This window comes from Mus caroli, unplaced genomic scaffold, assembly GCF_978045245.1.
Source record: "Mus caroli unplaced genomic scaffold, Mus_caroli_1 scaffold_2, whole genome shotgun sequence".
Classification (NCBI taxonomy): Eukaryota; Metazoa; Chordata; class Mammalia; order Rodentia; family Muridae; genus Mus; species Mus caroli.
The window spans coordinates 166,424,599-166,444,762 of record NW_028227257.1 but is presented as its reverse complement, the minus strand read 5'-3'; the positions used below and the strand labels follow the sequence as shown (position 1 = coordinate 166,444,762).

The window sequence follows — 20,164 nt, the reverse complement described above, 5'->3', positions numbered from 1 at the left end:
CGGACCAGATTGTTGAGGTTTAAAAGGGTGATATTTTCTGTCATATGTAGAAGATGCTATCTTGTAGCAATTATCCTGGTTCTCTGGCTCTTGAAGTCTTTGTGCTTCGCTTCTAGGATGTTCCCTGAGTCTTAGGAGTAGGAGATGTAGTGTAGATGTATTGGTTGGGGTTGGGCAGATCCCAATGACCTGTTCTCTGTGTTTTGACCAGTTGTGGATGTCTTTCATACTCTGTGTCTGCTGGGAAATAAAGCAAAAATGAGAGTTAGAGATATACCTCCCAGTGAGCATAAGGAGAAATTTTGATAATGCTCACTTTATCTACTATTCTCTTCTGACCTATGAGTTTCATATCTTGGAAAAAATAAGTCATTTTCATAAATCTTCTGTATTGTCTTTTAAGAATTATGTAATATTGAATCTCAAATATTTAGGTCTTTGGTCAATTTTGAGATTTCTTTCTTTCTTTCTTTCTTTCTTTCTTTCTTTCTTTCTTTCTTTCTACATACAGTGTCAGATTAAGTTCTAACTCAAAGTTTATTTAACATTCTAGGAGTTAAAAAGTTATAGATGCTACATAAGAAGTTATTATTTTAAAAAAGGATGTATACTGTAAGGAATTATTTTTAGATAATATAATGTTATAGTAAATACAAATATACAAATAAACACATTTATAAACCTAGAAGATTCCATACCAATCACATAAAGCTGTTATGTTCTTCAAACTGGCTAGAAACAGAAATCAGAATTTTGGTTATCTAATATATATTTTAGTTTTCTTTGATTTTAAATTACACAGATAGAGAAAGATGCACTAATATGAACAATTTTCCTAATTTACCAATTCTTGATAAGGTATGGCTTACAGATGATTTTTTATGTGAATTATCTTGGAGATAATGCATAAACAAAGGATTATACATATTGTTATATTTTGTAAAAACTATGTAAAATTTGGCTGCCACTAAGGCTCATATTTATTTATCTGCTTGTATAATGGAGGACTCTAGGTGTCTTGGTAATCATTTATCAAAATAATATGGTGTCAGTAGCTATACTTTGAAACTCAAGATGAAAGTTAGCTGAATGTCATATGAGTATTGTTCCAAATTGAGTGAGTGGATGATCGAAAATAACTTTTCTTCATGTTGTTTTTGCCATGTGTTGGAATACAGAATTATGTTTTAGTGAAGTTTTACAGGAGTGATTATCACTTTTTTTTAAAAGAAAAATCCACTTACTGGTATAAGTATAATGTTATGTAAAATACTTGAACCAAATCTTCTTTTGCTGAACATTAATAGATGATGTAACAATGGTACAATCTAGCTTTTCACTTATATACCTGTCACAGTAACTCAGAATAGGCTATGGGTTTTTCTTCTTTTTTCTACTTCAAAAATACATGGAACAGAATGGATGGTTTTTTTGTTTGCTTGCTTGTTTGTTTTTCTTTATATTTTTTTAATTAGGTATTTTCTTCATTTACATTTCAAATGCAATCCCAAAAGTCTCCCAGACCCTCCCCACCACTCCCCTACCCACTCACTCCCACTTCTTGGCCCTGGCGTTCCCCCGTACTGAGGCATATAAAGTTCAGAATGGATATTTTTATAGGACAGAAGACACACAGCAAACAACTGCAGTGCAGCTCATTCTGCTTCCCAGTAGCCTGGAAGTGACAGAAATAGACATTTGTTCATTTGTACAGGACAGTTGAACACCGTGGAGTCACCTGAGTCAGCCAGCTCTGAGTGTTTGTGCTTACACAGCTAAGAAGGACGATTTCTTTCCTGATCCTACAGCCTTTAACAACTCTTTTTCCTTACAAATTATAATAGGATGTTTTTGATAGATTTTTACCAAGTGGAAAACCAACCACAAAGCTGATAATCTTTGTCAAAAACAACCCAGTTATAGTAAACAAGAAACAAGTTTTACTGCAGAAATATTTTTCATAGGAATTAGGAAAGAAAATAGTTGCTGTGTCCTCAAGTTAAGTGCACTGAAGTAAAGCTGAACAAAACCGAATTCCAATCTAGAGCTTTTTTTTTTTTTTTTTTCCAGAGCTGAGGACCGAACCCAGGTCCTTGCGCTTGCTAGGCAAGCACTCTGCCACTGAGCTAAATCCCCAACCCCCAATCTAGAGCTTTTTGAGTTAGCACATCAAATATTTGACATTCCTATAAATTGTCTCATGAAACCTATGCTGAGATGCAGAGATACAAGCAGTTCACAATCTACCTTACTATAGAGATGAAATATGAACAACTATTTAGACATTAGTGTCAACTAAATCTGGACTGGCTACGTGAATGCTTAGTTCTGTCTCCACATGTCCCTCAAAAAAAAGAAATCACTAAGTTTTTTTGAGAAAACAATATTTAAAATTTCACAATTTCAGTATTGCATTATCAATGTATAGTGGATTTGATGCTTATTAAATTTTCCCAATTAAAAAAAAAAGAACACACACACGCACAGCTCCACAGCACTATCATCTTTCCTTAGACAGGTACAGATCATGTAGACGTAAGGCTGTGTCCTTCATTTACATGGGCATAGGGAAGCAGCTTCCTTCCTCACACCACCCCAGTGGCAGTCTCATATAGATCATTCAAATGAGACTAGGGTAACTAGAAAATGGAATTTTTAGTTATAAATTTCCCAATTTTAGAATCACATCAAACTAATAATAGCATATAGATCAGTGGTTCTCAACTCTCTTAGTACTGTGACCCATTAATACAGCCTCTCATATTGTGAACTGCAGCCATTAAATTATTTTTGTTACTATTTCATAACTGTAATTTTGCTAGCTATGAATAGTAATGTAAATATTGATATGCAAGATATCTGATATTTGACCCCCAAAGGCGTCATGACCCACAGGTTGAACTCTGCTGATATAAAGTAGATTCACTTATCAGGAATCCCAGCCCTGTGGTGCTGAGGGAGGAGAACTGGCAGTTCAAAGACACACTTGGGTACACAATGAGAAGCTATCTCACAAAACCAAAAACAGGTTTTGAGAAGATGGCCCAGTTGATAAAGTATCTTCCTGGAAAGCATAAAGACCTGAGATTCAATCACCAGATTTAAAAAAAAAAAAAAAAGGCTAGACATGGTACACAGATGTCTAATCCCAGCATGGGGTAGGGTTTGAGAGGAGAATACAGACAGGCAAACCCTGAAAGTCATTGGCCATCAAGCCTGGCAGAGTCAATGAGCTTCAGATTCCTAGAAGATTCTGTCTTAGAAGATAAAGATGTCAGGTGTTTAGAGGATAACTCTTGCTCTAAAAACATGAGGGTCTGAATTAGAATCCCTGGAATCCACATAAAAGCTGAATCCAGTGTCTTTATCACAGAGAGAAGTTAAAGTCTTTAGTTAAAATAGTACATTGGAACAGGGAAGGTGGGATTATTCAGTGGGTAAAGTGCCTGCCTTCGAGCCTGAAAACCTGAGTTCACACCTCAGGACCCACATGAAGAGAACGAACTCCTGTAAGTTGTGCTCTGATCTCCACATGGAGGTATGCAGTGGCCCTGCGCGCGCACGCGCGCGCGCGCGCGCGCGCACGCGCGCGCGCGCACACACACACACACACATACACAGAGCAACATATGTTAATGTATTTCTCTTGTTAATTCTAATAGTTTGCCTCATATATCCCAGTGTTGTGTGGGCCAGAAATGGGGTCCCGCATCTGCTTGGGCAAGATGGGACGCAGGAAGTTTTTACTGTGAACACCCCCACAACACCACTGGGCAGGCATTGGGCTGTGAGAAGCTGAAGGACCCCGCTCCGGAGGTGGGGAAGGTGCAGTCTGAGGTCCCCATGGACCTGCCAGAGTCGGGCTCAGACTCTCAGGCACCACAGACACTGCTGGGTGCCGTGGAAGAGCTGGTTCTGAGGTCCCTGTGCCACATGGGGTCACGGATGTCAGGTTCTCAGTCTTGGACACTGCAGATGCCGCTGGATGTCACAGAAGAACTGAGAACAGATCAGGGGCCCACAGGTGGACTCTGTCCAGGGGCCGAGGGGAAAATAGTAGGAGAGAACTCTGACTAGGTCCCATGGGGATGAGAGTCATGGGCTTGTTTGGGCTGCTTGGCTTCAGTTGGCTGGTGGCCATGGCTGGGAGTGCAGGGAGGCCTCCCGGTGGGAGGTTAGCTTGTTAGGGTAAGACCTGCTCCATTGTTCCAGCATGGCGGTCCTGATGAGAAGAGTCAGTCCATAAATAAAAGGCGTTTATTGTAGAAAGGCAGAGAGGTAGAAGAGTAGAGAAGTTGAATCTGGCCATGGCCATATAGAGAGAGGGAGGGAAGGGAGAGGGAGCAGGAGGGTAAGGGATGAGAGTAAAAGAGTAAGAACAACTGGGTAAGAGAGTAAGAGAGAGAGAGAGGAGAGGGCAAACAGCCCCTTTTATAGTGGGCCCCGCCTACCTGGCTATTGCCAGGTAACTGTGGGGGTAGAGTTCAGAGAGAATACCAGGAGCTTGGGGCATTGCTTTTGTGACTGATGGCCACACATCTCTCTGCAGGGGGGTTGGGGGGGGGGGAGACTGTAGCTGCAACAGGAGCCAGTAGCCCAGGAGGCCTGGCTGAACACCTGCCATCCCTTAGGGTCACTGGGGTTCAAGGCCTGTGCTCGACTGGGTACCAGACTGTGCACCGCTCACACTGTCCCACAGTGTTGTGTTTTAGGTGTATTTCCTAACTAAAGATTTTATGTCTTCCGGGAGTACTATATATTATCATATGGAATGCTCTTTTTACTCCTGATAACTTTCCTAGTTTTGCAGTTTGCTCTGTCTAGAGTTAGTACAGATACTCTGACTCCTTTAGTAGTATTTGCCTGGTGAATCTTTCTCATACCCTCCCTTGTAACCCCGAAACACCTGCATATTAAAAGCATGCGTCTTGTAGGCTTGTATCATTGAGTCTTGCTTCTTGACCCACTCTGATAATGCTCTTCAATGGATGTCTTCAGACCACGGCTGTTGTGATGATTACAGACATATTTGTATTAGCATCTACCATATTTCTACCATGTTACTCTTATTTGTTCTGTACTCTTGTACTTATTTACTGCCTCTTTATGGTTCATAAAATAGCATTTTATATTGAGTCTACTTTTTCTTCTTTGCAGGATGTTTAGCATCCTTTTTATTTTTTTAATTCTTTGATGGCATTTTAAAAGTTTTTATGTGTGTGGGTGTTTTGTCTACATGTATGCCTATTCACTGTATGTCTGTCTGGTGCTCATGGAGGCTAGAAGAGACCTAAACCCAGGGGATCATCTGACTGCCAGTTGTGAGCTGCCATGTGGGTGCTGGGAATAAAACCAGGTTCTCTAGAAGAGTAACCAGTGCTCTTAACCTCTGAGCCGTTCCTCCAGCCCTGATGATCCTTTGTTAGTGTTTGTCTTCAAGTTGCAATATAAATTTACAACAATCTCAAGTCTCCTTTCTAAAAGCTCTCTGCTGTTGTGGTAATAATGCAATAATAAGAATAAAAGCTATTTGATTTCACTCACTCATTCTTTAATTATATACCGATGTGTACACTTACGTTGCTGACCCATACACTTTTCCCTTTATTAAGAAATTTTTATCTTTTATCATAAGGTAAGTTTCTTTGTGCTATTTGTTAGTAAAGAACAGAATACTTAAATATTTTCCTTGACTTTATTTTCTGCAAGACCATTTATGTCCTCTGTCTTTCTCTGTGTATGCAAGTGTTTGTGTGTGTGTGTGTGTGTGTGTGTGTGTGTACTGCTGTACTTGCCTGGGTATGCAGATCTGGAGGCCAGAGGTTGTTATTGAGTGTCTTTCTCTACGGTGCTCTCACTGAACCTAGGGTTCATGTTTTTTGATAGATTGGCTGTCTCACTCCCTAGCAGTGGATCAGAACCACCTGGCTTTCTTCTAAAATGTGGGGGCTGTGAATCTGACCTCAGTCTCTCATGCTGGTGCAGCAAGCCCTTTACTGTGAGCCATGTCACCAGACTGCGCCTTCAGTTTTAAATGATACTTTTATACAATATGTAGACTTCTGCTGGTATATGTATTTTTCTTTTACTAGTTGAGTATTCCACTCCAACTTCTTGCTTCCATAGTCTCTACAGACATGCCATATAGTTATTATTTTCATTTATTTAAAGGTAAGGCAGTTTATTCTGGTTTCTGGTAAGACTTAAGTTTTAAAATGCTTGATCAAGATACAGAATATCCAGGAAATTCAGAGATTACAAAGCAGTATATTTAGTCTCTTGACATCTATTTGGGAAAATTCTTGATAACAACTCTTTAATACATAGAATTCTTTCTCTTCTCCCCATGTTGTTGTTGTTTTGCTTTTTTTTTTTTTAAACAAAATCTCAATCATTCAGTTTCACTAAATGAAGACTCAGGAACCAGATACTGGGGTGAAAGCCTATTAGCTCAGAGAGGCAGAACAGAGCACCCAGATGACATTCTGTTTCAACTGATGTCCCAGAAGGAAAGAGCAGGGTCTCCTTCTTCTCTCTTAAAGACCCTCTTCAAACTGAATGCTCCTCCTTTCTACTTCCTGTACATCTCTCTCTATCCATTCTCCTGACTCTTTCTTCCACTCTCTGGTTTTTCTTCTATGTTCACTCCTTGTCAACTGGTTGCTTGCTCCGCCTCTTTGCCTACAGTTGGCTTTATTTAATCTTATTTACAATAAACAGAACACTCTTGGATTAAAGTGTGTGCTAGGGCCGAGCCACACCACAACTAGAAATAGTTTTTTTCCAGAATGTAATCTCAGGGTTCACAGTGTGATCAGATATACTGCAGTATTCTAATCATAATTCATTATATTTTTTGTAGTTTTCTCAAAATTCTCAGATATCCGGTATCTTCTTGGTCTCCCTGCTCTCTGCTCTTGTTGAAGTTTCTTGTGCGTTTGCCTCAAACACAGACCTTCTTTCTATGGCCATGCTTGATCTCTTATTGAGCTCACCAATCACATCCTTTTCTGTTACAGTATTTTATTTCCAGTATATATTTTGTGATTTCATCATTAAATTTCCGTCTCTCTACTTATCCACTGTTTCCCTTTCCCATTTACTTCTTTAACTTTTTAATTGAAATATTAAAATGTTTCTGGTCTTGTAATTCCAACATGCCTGCTATCTCCTTCAACTATCTCTTGATTTATTATGAGCTAACCCTGCTTTTGTTCAGAATTTGGCCTAATATATTGAATAAAAGGAATTGAGCTAAATTGGCCTTAGTAATGTAGAAGCAAAGTAAGAAGGAGTTCTATGTTCAGGTTAGTGTGTTGTTTTTGTTATTATTATTAATATTGTTAATTTTGTGGGCACATACCTCAATGTGCACATCAAGGTCAGAGGACAACTTTGGGGAGTCATTTTTTGCCTGCCACATGTGGGTCCTGGGGAATCTAACTCCAGTCACCAGATTGACAGCAAGTGTCCTTACCCTATTAGTAATTATGCCCACTCTTGTTTTGTTTCTGATATATTGTTTGAATTGTGGTCTTGTTACCTGAAAATCTTTGGTTCAGACTTCCTTTGAATTTATGGTCCTTTTGCTCCAGACTGTTCAGTGCTAGGATAACAGGTTTGTATCCCCATCCTTAGATAGGTTGTGAGGTTCCCCACATAGTCTTGTGAACCTACTCTGTGTTTGTGATGTTTCAGTTGTGCTTGTCTTGCCTCCTTCTTTGCCCACAGAGAGAGGAATGGCTAGGGGCAGCTAGAGTTGGTCAGGCCCCATCTGCCAGGTGTAGGTTACTAAGGATCTATTAAAACCAATCAAGTCAGGCTCTGCTTAATTACTCCCTGTAGACAGGCCTCATTAGAAAGAGCAGAAAACCTGGCTTATTTAACAGAAACAATTTTTTTACCCCTGCCAGAAGCAAGAGATTTTGTTCCCTGTTATTCACTCTGAGGCTGTCTGAACTCTGCTCTTCCCCTGATTCTGCTCTTCTTACACTCATGGCCAGGTGTCTGATAACATCGGTGAAAGGGAAACCCAGGGAAGCATCCATGTCTTGGCAATTGTGGATAGTGCTGTAACAATCGTGAGTGTGCACCCATCTTGGTGCCATGCTGGCTGAGATTCCCTTTGAGTTGTGTACTGGAGTGGTGTAATTGCATCATAGCAATTCTCATTTAGGAATACAACAGATACAAAACCAGGGGTCAGCACAATAACTGAGAGGGTAAAAACACTTGCTGTCACCACTGATTTTTACAGGAGCAGAGTTAGGTTGCATTCCCACAGTAGTATGTAACAGTTCCTTTCCATGTACCCTTACCAGAATTATTACAGGGTTTTTCTTTTCTTGCATGTATATTAGTGTACAGTGATTCATGTGTATATGTATATAGATATGCATGCATGTGGAGACATGAAATTGATGTTTGATGACTTCCCCCATATTCTAGTTTCCATAGGTAGAGTTTCTATCTGAACCCAGAGTGTACCAATTGTAGATGGTCCAACTGATTGTTTTGCTGTGGGAATCCCCTGTCTTTGCTTCTTCAGTGTTGAGATTATAGGTGGCAGATATGGCTATCCCAGGTTTATGGAGGTTCAGGGATCTGAACTGATCCTTACACTTGCATGACAAATGTTTTCCACTGAGTCATTTCCCAACCCCTGACTGTTTTCCTTCAAGTTAGTCATTCTAATTAACATGAAATAGACTCAGTCTCCAAAATCACTCAATAAATTCATGTGCTATAGTTCCAATTTGTATTTATATGATAGCTAAGGTTGTCAAATATCTGTTTTACATAACATTTCATATACATATGTATATATATATATACACACATATATATACATATATGTGTGTGTGCATATACACATTTCACATATACATACATACATACTCTCTGCTTGGTTCATTTATATATTTATGTATTCAATAATTTGGATCTTTTGTGTTTAATTTTGAGTTCTCTTTGTGTGTGTTTGTGTATATGCTTGTGTGTGTATGTGTGTGAGAGATGTGTGCACATTTGCATATTTGTGCCTGTGAATTTATGTGCACATAACTGGAGTCTAGAGGAGGACACTGCATGTCCTGCTCTATCACTCTGTACCTTATTTCCTGGAGACAGAATCTTTCACTGAACCTAGAGCTGGGCTGGCAGGCCCACATAGCATTAAGTTTGTATGTGTGCAACCATGCTTGCCTTGGTTTTAATATAAGTGCTGGAAACTCAAATCCAGATGTTCATGCTTATTCAGCAAGTCTGACACCCACTGAGTTCTTTGTAGATTTGGTGACTAATCCCCTATCAGCATTTATGGTTGGCAAAGATTTCTTCCCATTCTGTTGGCTCTTTCTCCACAGCTAGCTTTTCTGCTGTACAGAAGCTTGTAATTTCACACAGCTCCACTTGCCCATTGTTGCCTTACCTCCCGAGTTATTGGAGCCCTTTCAACACGTCTTTATTGACACTTGTATTCTGACATATTTTCTCTTCACAATTACATCCAGGTCTTTAATCCATTTTGAATAGGTTCTTTTTACACAGTGGTAGATAAGAACCTAGTTTCATTCTTCCCCAGGCAGATGAAAATTTTCAGGCACCATTTGTTGAAGAAGTCATCTTTGTTCCAATGTGTGGTTTTGGAATCTTTGTTGAAAATTATGTGAGTTTATTTCTGGCACCTCCATTTTCTTTCATTTTTCATATTTTGTCCCAGTACCATGCTTTTCTGTTACTATAGGTCTGTGGTATAATTTGTAATTAAGTATTGTATAACCTTCACACCGCTCCTTCTGCTTCACACTGACCATGAGTGCCCTGTGCATTCATGTGAAGTTTAGGTTTTCTGCAAGTTCTATAAAAAAGTTATTGGAAATTTTACAGAGATTGGATTTAATTGGCAGACCAGTTTTCATAATATTGTCTATATTCATTCTGATAATCCTTGGAGGTGTTCACTTAGGAGCATTCTAGTATATTGTGATGTCCTTTATCTCCTTACTTGGACTTATTTAAGGTTTAGATTTAAAGTTATGGTCAATAGGAATCTCCCTCTAATCTCTATCTCATGAGTTTATTATTGATCTTTAGGAAAAGCTACTAATTTTTGTATGCAGATTTTGTAGCTTGTTACTTTACTGTGTTTATCAGGCCTAAGAGTTTTCTCATGGGGACTATAGTATCTTTCGCTGTACTGATACCATGCAGTTTTGTGTGTGTGTGTGTGTGTGTGTGTGTGTGTGTTTAATCACAATTGCTCTGTAGTACAGCTTGAGATCAGGCACGTTGATTGTACCAGAGGTTCTCTGATTGTTGAGAATAGTTTTTGCTATCCTAGGTTTTGTGTTATTTCAGATGAATTTGCAAATTACACTTTCTACTCTGTGAAGAATTGAGTTGGAATTTTGATGGGTGTTGCATTGATTCTGTACATTGCTTTCAGCAAGATAGCCATTTTTAGTATATTAATCCTGTCAATCCACGAGCATGGGATATCTTTCAATCTTCTGAGATCTTCTTCGATTTCTTTCTTCAGAATTGAAGTTCTTATCTTACAGATCTTTCACTTCCTTAGTGAGAGTCACACCAAGGTATTTTATATTATTTATGAGTATTGTGAATGGTGTTGTTTCTGTAATTTCCTCTCTCTCTCTCTCTCTCTCTCTCTCTCTCTCTCTCTCTCTCTCTCTCTCTCTCTCTCTTTGGTTTTTTGAGACAGGGTTTCTCTGTATAGCCCTGGCTGTCCTGGAACTCACTTTGTAGACTAGGCTGGCCTCGAACTCAGAAATCTGCCTGCCTTTGCCTCCTGAGTGCTGGGATTAAAGGCATGTGCCAAAACACCCGGCTTTGTTTCCCTAATGTCTTGCTCAGCCTGTTTATCATTTGTGTCGAGAAAGGCCACTGACTTCTTTGAGTTAATTTTATATCCAGATACTGCACTGAAGCTGTTTATCAGGTTTTGGATTTCTCTGGTAGAATTTTTAGGATAACTTATATATACTATCATATCATCTGCAAATAGTGATATTTTGACTTCTTCCTTTATAATTTGTATCCTCTTGATCTCCTTTTGTTGTCTAATTGCTCTGGCTAAGATTTCAAGTACTATATTGAATAGGTAGGGAGAAAGTGGGTAGCCTTGCCTAGTCCCTGATTTTATTTGGATTGCTTAAAGTTTCTCTCCATTTAGTTTGATGTTGGCTCCTGGTTTGCTGTATATTGTGTTTATTATGTTTAGGTATGGGCCTTGAATTCCTGATCTTTCAAAGACTTACTATGAATAGGTGTTGGATTTTGTCAAATGCTTTCTCAGCATCTAATGAGATGATCATATGGTTTTGTCTTTGAGTTTGTTTATATAGTGGATTACGTTGATGAATTTCTGTATAGTAAACATCTGCATCTTTGGGATGAAGCCAACTTGATCATGATGGATGATCCTTTTGATGTTTTCTTGGATTCGGTTTGCAAGAATTTTATTGAGTATTTTTTGCATCGATATTCATAAGGGAAATTGGTCAGAAGTTCTTTTTTTTTATTAGGTCATTGTGTGGTTTGGGTATAGGAGTAACTGGGGCTTCATAGAATGAATTGGGTAGAGTATCTTCTGTTTCTATTTTGTGGATTAGTTTGAGGAGAATAGGAATTAGATCTTCTTTGAAGGTCTGATAGAACTCTGCACTAAACCCATCTGGTCTTGTGCTTTTTTGTTGTTGTTGTTGTTGGGAGACTATTAGTGACCACTTCTAATTCTTTAGAAGAAATGGGACTGTTTATATCCTTAATCTGATCCTGATTTAACTTTGGTACCTGGTATCTATCTAGAAAATTGTCCATTTCATGCAGATTTTTCAGATTTGTTGAGTATAGCCTTTGTAGTAGGACCTGATGATGTTTTGGATTTCTGCAGGTTCTGTTTTTATGACTCCCTTTTCATTTCTGATTTTGTTAAATAAGATACTTTCACTGTGCCCTCTTGTTAGTCTGGCTAAGGGTTTATCTATCGTGTTGATTTTCTCAAAGAACCAGCTCCTGGTTTGGTTGATTCTTTGTATAGTTCTTTTTGTTCACACTTGGTTGATTTCAACCCTAAGTTTGATTATTTCCTGATGTCTACTCCTCTTGAGTGAATTTGCTTTTATTTTATTCTAGAGCTTTTTTGTTGTTGTTGTTCTGTCAAGCTGCTAGTGTATGCTCTCTCTAGTTTCTTTTTGGAGGAACTCAGAGCTATGAGTTTTCCTCTTAGGAATGCTTTCATTTAATCCCATAAGTTTGGATATGTTGTGGTTTCATTTTCATTAAACTTTAAAAAGTCTTTAATCTCTTTCTGTATTTCTTCCTTGACCAAGGTATCATTGAGTAGAGTGTTGTTCAGCTTCCACGTGAATGTTGACTTTCTATTATTTATGTTGTTATGGAAGATCAGCCTTAGTCTGTGGTAATCTGATAGTATACATGGGATAATTTCCATATTTTTGTATCTGATTAGCCTGTTTTGTGACCAAGTATATGGTCAATTTTGGAGAGGGTACCATGAGGTGCTGAGAAGAAGGTATATCCTTTTGTTTTATGATAAATTGTTCTGCAGATATCTGTTAAATCCATTTGTTTCATAACTTCTGATAGTTTCAATGTGTCTCTGTTTAGTTTCTGTTTCCAGGATCTGTCCATTGATGAAAGTGGGGTGTTGGACTCTCCCACTATTATTCTATGAGATGTAATGTGTGTTTTGAGCTTTACTAGAGTTTCCTTAATGAATGTGGATGTCCTGGCATTTGGAGCATAGATATTCAGAATTGAGAGTTCATCTTGGAAGATTTTAGCTTTGATGAGTTTGAAGTGCCCCTTCCTTGTCTTTTTTGATAACTTTGGTTGGAAATCAATTTTGATCAATATTAGAATGGCTACTCATACCAGTTTCTTCAGACTATTTGCTTGGAAAATTGTTTTCCAGCCTTTCACTCTGAGGTAGTGTCTCTCTTTGTCCCCGAGGTGGGTTTCCTATATACAGCAAAATATTGGGTCCTGTTTATGTGGCCAGTCTATTACTCCATGTCTTTTTATTGGGGAATTGAGTCCATTGATATTAAGAGACACTAAGGAAAAGTAATTTTTGCTTCCTGTTATTTTTGTTGTTAGAGTTGGGATTCTGTTCCTGTGGCTATCTTCTTTTAGGTTTGTTGAAGGATTACTTTCTTGGTTTATTTTGTTGTTGTTGTTTGTTTGTTTTTTGTTTGGTTGGTTTGGTTTTTTGAGACATGGTTTCTCTGTATAGCCTTGGCTGTCCTGGAACTCACTTTGTAGACCAGGTTGACCTTGAACTCAGAAATCCACCTGCCTCTGCTTCCCAAGTGCTAGGATTAAAGGCGTGCGCCCCCACTGCCCAGTTTTCTTGCTTTTTCTAGGGTGTCATTTCCCTCTTTGTGTTAGTGTTTTCCCTTTATTATCCTTTGAAGGGCTGGATTCGTGTAAGATATTGTGTGAATTTGGTTTTGTCATGGGATACTTTGCTTTCTCCATCTATGGTAATTGAGAGTTTTGCTTGATATAGTAGCTTGGGCTGGTATTTGTGTTCTCTTAAGGTCTGTATGACATCTTCTGACTTTCATAGTCTCTGTAGAGAAGTCTGGTTTAATTCTTATAGGTCTGCCTTTATATGTTACTTGACATTTTTCCCTTACTGCTTTTAATATTCTTGCTTTGTTTAGTGCATTTTTTGTTCTGGTTATTATGTGTCGGGAGGAATTTCTTTTCTGGTCCAGTCTATTTGGAGTCCTATAGGCTTCTTTTATGTTCATGGGCATCTCTTTCTTTAAGTTAGGGAAGTCTTCTATAATTTTGTTGAAGATATTCACTGACCCTTTAAGTTGAAAATCTTCATTCGCATCTATACCTATTATCCTTAGGTTTGGTCTTCTCATTGTGTCGTGGATTTCCTAGATGTTTTGAGTTAGGATTCTTTTGTATTTTGCATTTTCTTTGATTGTTGTGTCCATATTTTCAGTGGAGTTTTCTGTACCCAAGATTCTCTCCTCCATCTCTTGTATTCTGTTGCTGATGTTCACATCTATGGTTTCTGATTTCTTTCTTAGGATTTCTATCTCCAGAGTTGTCTCCCTTTGGGTTTTCTTTATTGTATCTACTTCCATTTTTAGATCTTGTATGGTTTTGTTCAATTCCATCACCTGTTTGGTTGTGTTTTCCTGTAATTCTTTAAAGAATTTTTGTGTTTCCTGTTTAAGGTCTTCTACCTGTTTATCAGTGTTCTCCTGTATTTCTTTAAGTGAGTTACTAATGCCCTTCTTAAACTCCTCTACCAACATCATGAGATATGATTTTAAATCCAAATCTTGCTTTTCAGGCTTGTTGGGTTATCCAGGACTCATTGTGGTGGCATCTTGGGTTCTGATGATGCCCAATGTTCTTGGTTTCTCTTAGTAAGATTCTTAAGTTTTCCTTTTTACATCTGATAATCTCTGGTGTTAGATGTTCTAGCTGTCTCTGGCTGGAGCTTGTTCCTCCTGTGATTCTGTTAGTCTCTGTCAGCACTCCTGGGAATCCAACTCTCTCCTGAGTTTTAATGGTCAGAGCACTCTCTGCAGGCAATCTCTCCTCTTGCAGGGAAGATCCACAGAGGTCTGGATCTCAGATCCACCTCTTGGCTGAAGGTGAAGGCACGAAGGGACCCTGTCCAAGAAGCTCTGTTGCTTCTGTGGCACACCTGCTCTCTCCTGTGCTAACTGGTCTTTGAGAGACCTGGGATTCAAGATGGCTCTCTCAGCTGAGTCCCAGAATTAAAGCCCTCTCTGGAGCCCTCTCAGTGATCCTAAGATCCTGGGTGTGCTAGGGCGCCTGTGGTGTGGAGAGTCCTTTGGGGACTGTGGGACTGTCCACCGAGTTTGCACCCAAGGTGGCGCGGGGCTGGTGCAGACCAGAAGGAACGCCAGTCGCTGGTCAGGCAGGTTTCCTGTTTCCATGCTGGCCCAAGCTCCTTTGGGTTGTTTTGGAACAGATGTTGCATTCCACTCACCAGTGATCCCAAGATTCTGGGTGTGCTATGGCGTCTGAGGCATGAAGAGTCCTCTGGGCATCTTGGGACCATCTGCTGAGTTTGTGCCCAAGGTGGCTTGGGGCTGGTGCCAACCAGTCATCCCTTATTTTGTATTATATATCAAAGCATGATCAAAATGGTCAATACTACAATTTTATTACCCTGTACTGGAAGGAGACTTTTATTAACGAAAGCCTGGGGTGACAAGTGTAAGTTTCAATTCTTGTTAAGAATTTTCAAAACAGGGAGAAATTTATGCCCCTGAGATTAAATTCCCATTATTACTTTGAAAAGTTGTTGACTGAAATGGGGTAGATTATGAGTGGATTCTGAGAACTGAGAAGTGATAATTACATATGTCCTGATCCTTGGCATTTTATATTTGTCCCTCTTAAAAAGATGCTCCAAAGTATTCCTGGAATTTTGATGTGTGTCCAAGAAACACTGTGACTCCTATATCTACCTTGCTGTAAGAGGCAAGTGTTATCTCAAAAGCAAATTCCCTGCATTGTGTTACCAAATCATTTTAGCAGTGGTCAGGGACATTCAGACAGGTCCCCTATATTAAAATTAAAACTTCCATATGGGGTTGCAAATTCCATAAAACCTTTTGAAATGTGAATTTTCATTGCTTATTCACTTTTGAAGCATAAGGCAGTCTGTCTCTGTAGATTTTAAATTTACATTATATGTCTTGGAAACATAGAATATTACTGCTATGCTGTCTTTATGGCAAAGATGCTGCCGTACTTGTGCTTTGTTCTGTATTTTTATCATTTTCTTTATATAGAATGAAAGTTTTCTATATAATGAACACCTTTTAACATTGTTATTTTTCCATTTTTTCTAATGACATAGGAAGGTATTTTAATAACAGGTAATGATGAATTTCAGTTAGGCTTTCTGCCCCTGAATGAGCTGGTTTGTCTCTGGTCCTGGATCTAGTATCACATCTGTATAGCTCTGAATGAGCTATTATCTTTCCAGAGACATTGCTTCCACATAACTGAAGCTATGAAATAAGCTTTTTATCTCTTGCAGAATTATGAGGAAACAGAGCTTAAGGGAGTCAGAGGAAACATAAGGAAGAATGTGTAAATGGGGTTATATGAAAAGCAAATAGAATGTACATCAGATTTTGTAGCTTAAGTGTTCTAAAAGTATATTTAATGTGAATGTTGTCACTATTTGTGCTGCATAAAATAGTTGTGGTGTTTTCTCAAGCATGGTGCCGTCTGCACAGAATAGAGCATCGATGATTTTCTCACTGGTGGAGGTTCTGTGGCTCTTACAAACAGGTGTGTTCCTCTCTCATTTGTTAGACACTAAGTAAAGCAGCAGGTCTGTATGCATAGGTTGGTAAGAACAGTACAATTGTTTACATTTTTGGTGACTTTTAGTTTTTGAGACAGAGTCTTATGTATCCTATGTTGGCCTCAAACTTTTCATATAGTTGAAGATGATTTCTGACTCTTCTTGCTCCATCTCCCAGGTACTGAGATGGCAGGAATGTGTCACTATAGCTGGAGCACACTATTAATTCAGCCACATTCAAGAAAATGATAATTATCTTGTTTGCAAACTATAAAGAAGAGAGGAAATCTTAACTCAGTACTTGGAAATAAGTTTATTCAAAATATGATCCATTAAGTGACCATGAGAGATAGGATTGCAATATAATTTTGTTGGATATCATTAAAATTAACCATCAAAAATTGCTTAAAATTGTTGACATTCAAATATATTGGGTAAGTTCAGTTCATATTGTTAATTCTTTAAATATAGCACCAAACCTAAGCTCCGAAGAATAAATACTGCCTACTACACACATAAACTTTAATATAACCTAGATATAAACATATTACTAAGACACTAGAAAAAGTCATTATCTATGTCTGATTGTCATCACAAGGGAGCATATGCCCATGACATCTAGTATAACCAAGGACACAGCTGACCACACAATAGGCTCTCAATGATACCAACATTAAGTTAGATCTCCAGGCCAAACTGACTTGAGTCTTTACACACTCCAAAGGAAAACAGTCCTGCCATGACATTCTCTATGGTCTTGTGAGGATGAGGCATTTGAACTAATACATAGTCCAACAACTTTGGGTTCTTCTCATAGAAGCCCAGATGAACCTTTCTTTCCAAATGGTGCTATGACATTTGGTAGACATGAAGTTATGTCCACTTGTTTGTTTGAGAATAAAATATAGTCCTAGGAAATGATTTCTTCATTGTTCTAAGTTTCATGGGGACCTTGGTTTTCTCTTAGACAGCAAATAAACATTAGTGTTTTGCAAAAGCTCATATATTTAGCCATTTCATAAGCCTAATGGAACAATTGGAAACTCTACTTTTCATGTCTTATCTATTTCACATTTAAGCATATTCTGGAAATAAAGGGAGAGCTGGCTTCTGTTGAAAGCTGCATTGCTTTCAGACATATGCCAATGAGAGTGTCCTTCCCACTACCAGCAAGTGGCTCCAGTTAGCTTACATTTCAAACTCATGTCAAGAATAGGTACTAAACATTGGGTAACTATTTGGGGAACATTGAAGGGTATTAAGTTCTGAATAACAGAATCGCTTGTGCTTTCCCACAAAGCTTTTCTCGGCAGTTGAATATATCTGGATCTTATTCTGGTTTCTTGTTCTTTTTTTAGCTTCCTGAAATGACTCATGTTCAGACACAACGACCCTGGATGACGTTTCTCCTGCAGAATGTCGGATTGGTCCTTGGCTGGTTTTCTCTTTTGCTCTTAGCTGTATATGAACAGAATATTAAAATATAAGTTAAGAATCTCTAATGGCTTCCAAAATGTAATTATCTGCTCATATCTCATATTTCCATGTTCTCTATGCCAATCACTAAATTTGGTATTTATATTCAAGGCAAAGAATTTGTCATTTATCTTAACTTATTAATTTTGTATTGTAAATTTTTAGAAATATATATAAGTGAGTCTGGCTTGGATTAAAATCTTTATTTTTGTTTCTGACACTGTGATTGGCCACAATAATGTTTAGTGTTAGAAAATTCTTAATTCTAGTCAGCTGCAAAAATATTATTTCCCTACAAAAGAATGTTTATTCCTTATATTTGAAGCAGACATTTTTGTTGTTGTTTTTTAAATTGTTAATAATATATTGTTTTCTATGTGATTAGTAAAGCATAAGAAAATATAATTGTAGAAATGTAATAAAGGCTAGTTTCAATTACCGTTCTGAACAAATCCTCTCTTACAAGCTAGTACAACATGGTAAGCTGGAAGAACCAAGCCTTGGTTCAGCAGTTTATGTAAATAATCCACTTGGGGAGGTCCAAAAGATCCAGCAGAATATCCCACCTGTCCTCCTGTCAAACTCAGCACATATCTGTGGTAGGCAAGAAGAATTGTAAACAAAAGGCAACGTTCCCAAAATCAATAAGGCAACAAAGAGTCAGGCAGAAAACCAACAACTCAGCTTTCACAGATTATAGAACAGGTGGTGTGTGTGTGTGTGTGTGTGTGTGTGTGTGTGTGTGTGTAATTTCACTGATGAATCATATATTTGCATTGTTTTTGAGGTTACTTTAAAGGGGATAGCAGTAGGTGAATTCATGAACAAGGAACATTACTGATAACACAGAAAATTATTAAGATAGAAAATGACCTACTCTTTAGTCATTTTGTCCCTTAGAATATGGGTGCCTACTATTTCTTAGTTTTTAATGGTGGACCTTGACAAGGGAAAAGGTTATTTTGTTCTCACTGTGACTCATGGCACACAGTTATGTATCTCCTACCTCTTACTCACCAACTGGTAGAAGTTCTTTGTCATGCCCCAACCCAAACATAGTCACTTAAAAACCACCTTGCTTTGATTTCAAAATAAAGTGGACTTGTCCAACTGTCTTAGGGGCATGCTCAGACTTTGGGCTATTGTGTACAAGAACTCAGTGTACCTCAGAAACAACTTCACTATAGAGAATACAAGTGGCTGACTCCATTCTCAGAACTTCTGACTCTGTGTGTCTGAGAGAGTACTGACACCTTGACTTAGAACTCCCAGGTATTGTTAAAGCTGCTAGCTGTGGCCAGACTCTGTACACCATTGGTGAAAAAAGTCAGACAGACCTGGCTCTGAGACAGAACAGGTCAAGAGCTGTGTGTTTTTGACTAAGTTGCTTAAAACTTCTGTGCTTGCATGATTTTCAAAGAGAGAGCTAGACCTGACAAATAGAGCCTCAGCTTTCTGTTTTGGGCGAGTAAAACAAATTGAACAAGCACTCCTTTATACAGGACATCCTGGGGTAGAGGTTACAAACACAAAGTACCAGATATGATCTGTGGACATGTTTTAATGCCCACGTTCTGATTTTGTTATTGAGCCTTCATTTATGCTAGCTTAATTGGAACAGCTGTGATAGATGACTGTTTCTGGTTCAAGGTTAGACAAACTAAATTAAAATTTGAGATGTGAGCTACTGACTCTATGACCTTCAGCTTTGAGTGATCCTGATGCTGGTAGGGTTGTGAATAGGGTGCAGTGGGGTTGAACACAGCCAGCTATCAGAAGGAAACATTCCAAGCCCTTCAAAAGCTTATCACTAGTGTTCCCTGATTGAAAGCAGAGACTGAGTCACTCAGATAGCATCCTAAGGGTAGTAGGACATAGTAGCTTCTGAGGAACCTTTTTGGGTTCCCCTTTCTTCCTCTTTACCTTATCATTGATTTGCTGATAATGAAAATTGTGTTCCAGGCAGCATACCATAAGTAATCTTAGAAATGTTTAGCAAAACAGGGCCAGGGAGATGACTCAGTGTAAAAGCACGAGCCACATCAACCTGATAACTTGAGTTGGGTCCCAAATCCACATACAGAAAATGAGATACGTTAGCATGTATCTGTAATTTCAGTCCCCATGCAGCAAGATGGGAGGCTGACTTAGCTTTCATGGGCCACCTCGCCTAGAATGAGACCTAAATGAACAAGTGAGACCTGGCCTCAAAGCAAAGTGGAAGGGGAGAACTAATTTCCAAACTTCGTACTCTGATCTCCATATGTATACTGTAGCAAGCAAGCATGGATCAACATTCACACACATGCTTACAGACAC

The 20,164-nt window shown here is 38.6% G+C and overlaps 1 protein-coding gene across 3 annotated transcripts in view; it reads left to right on the top strand.

Annotated features, from left to right (window-relative positions):
- Slc39a12 (solute carrier family 39 member 12) overlaps window positions 1-18,284 on the top strand; it is a 119,662-nt gene extending 101,378 nt beyond the window's left edge. For 2 of the 3 annotated variants that reach the window (XM_021156381.2, XM_029469888.2), the window contains exon 13: window positions 17,728-18,284. In XM_021156381.2, the coding sequence (XP_021012040.1) occupies window positions 17,728-17,856 (129 nt within the window). In that variant the 3' untranslated portion in view covers window positions 17,857-18,284. The remainder of the gene's footprint in view (window positions 1-17,727) is intronic. The other variant, XM_029469894.2, reaches the window with a different exon arrangement.
- The last annotated feature ends 1,880 nt before the right edge of the window (window positions 18,285-20,164 follow it).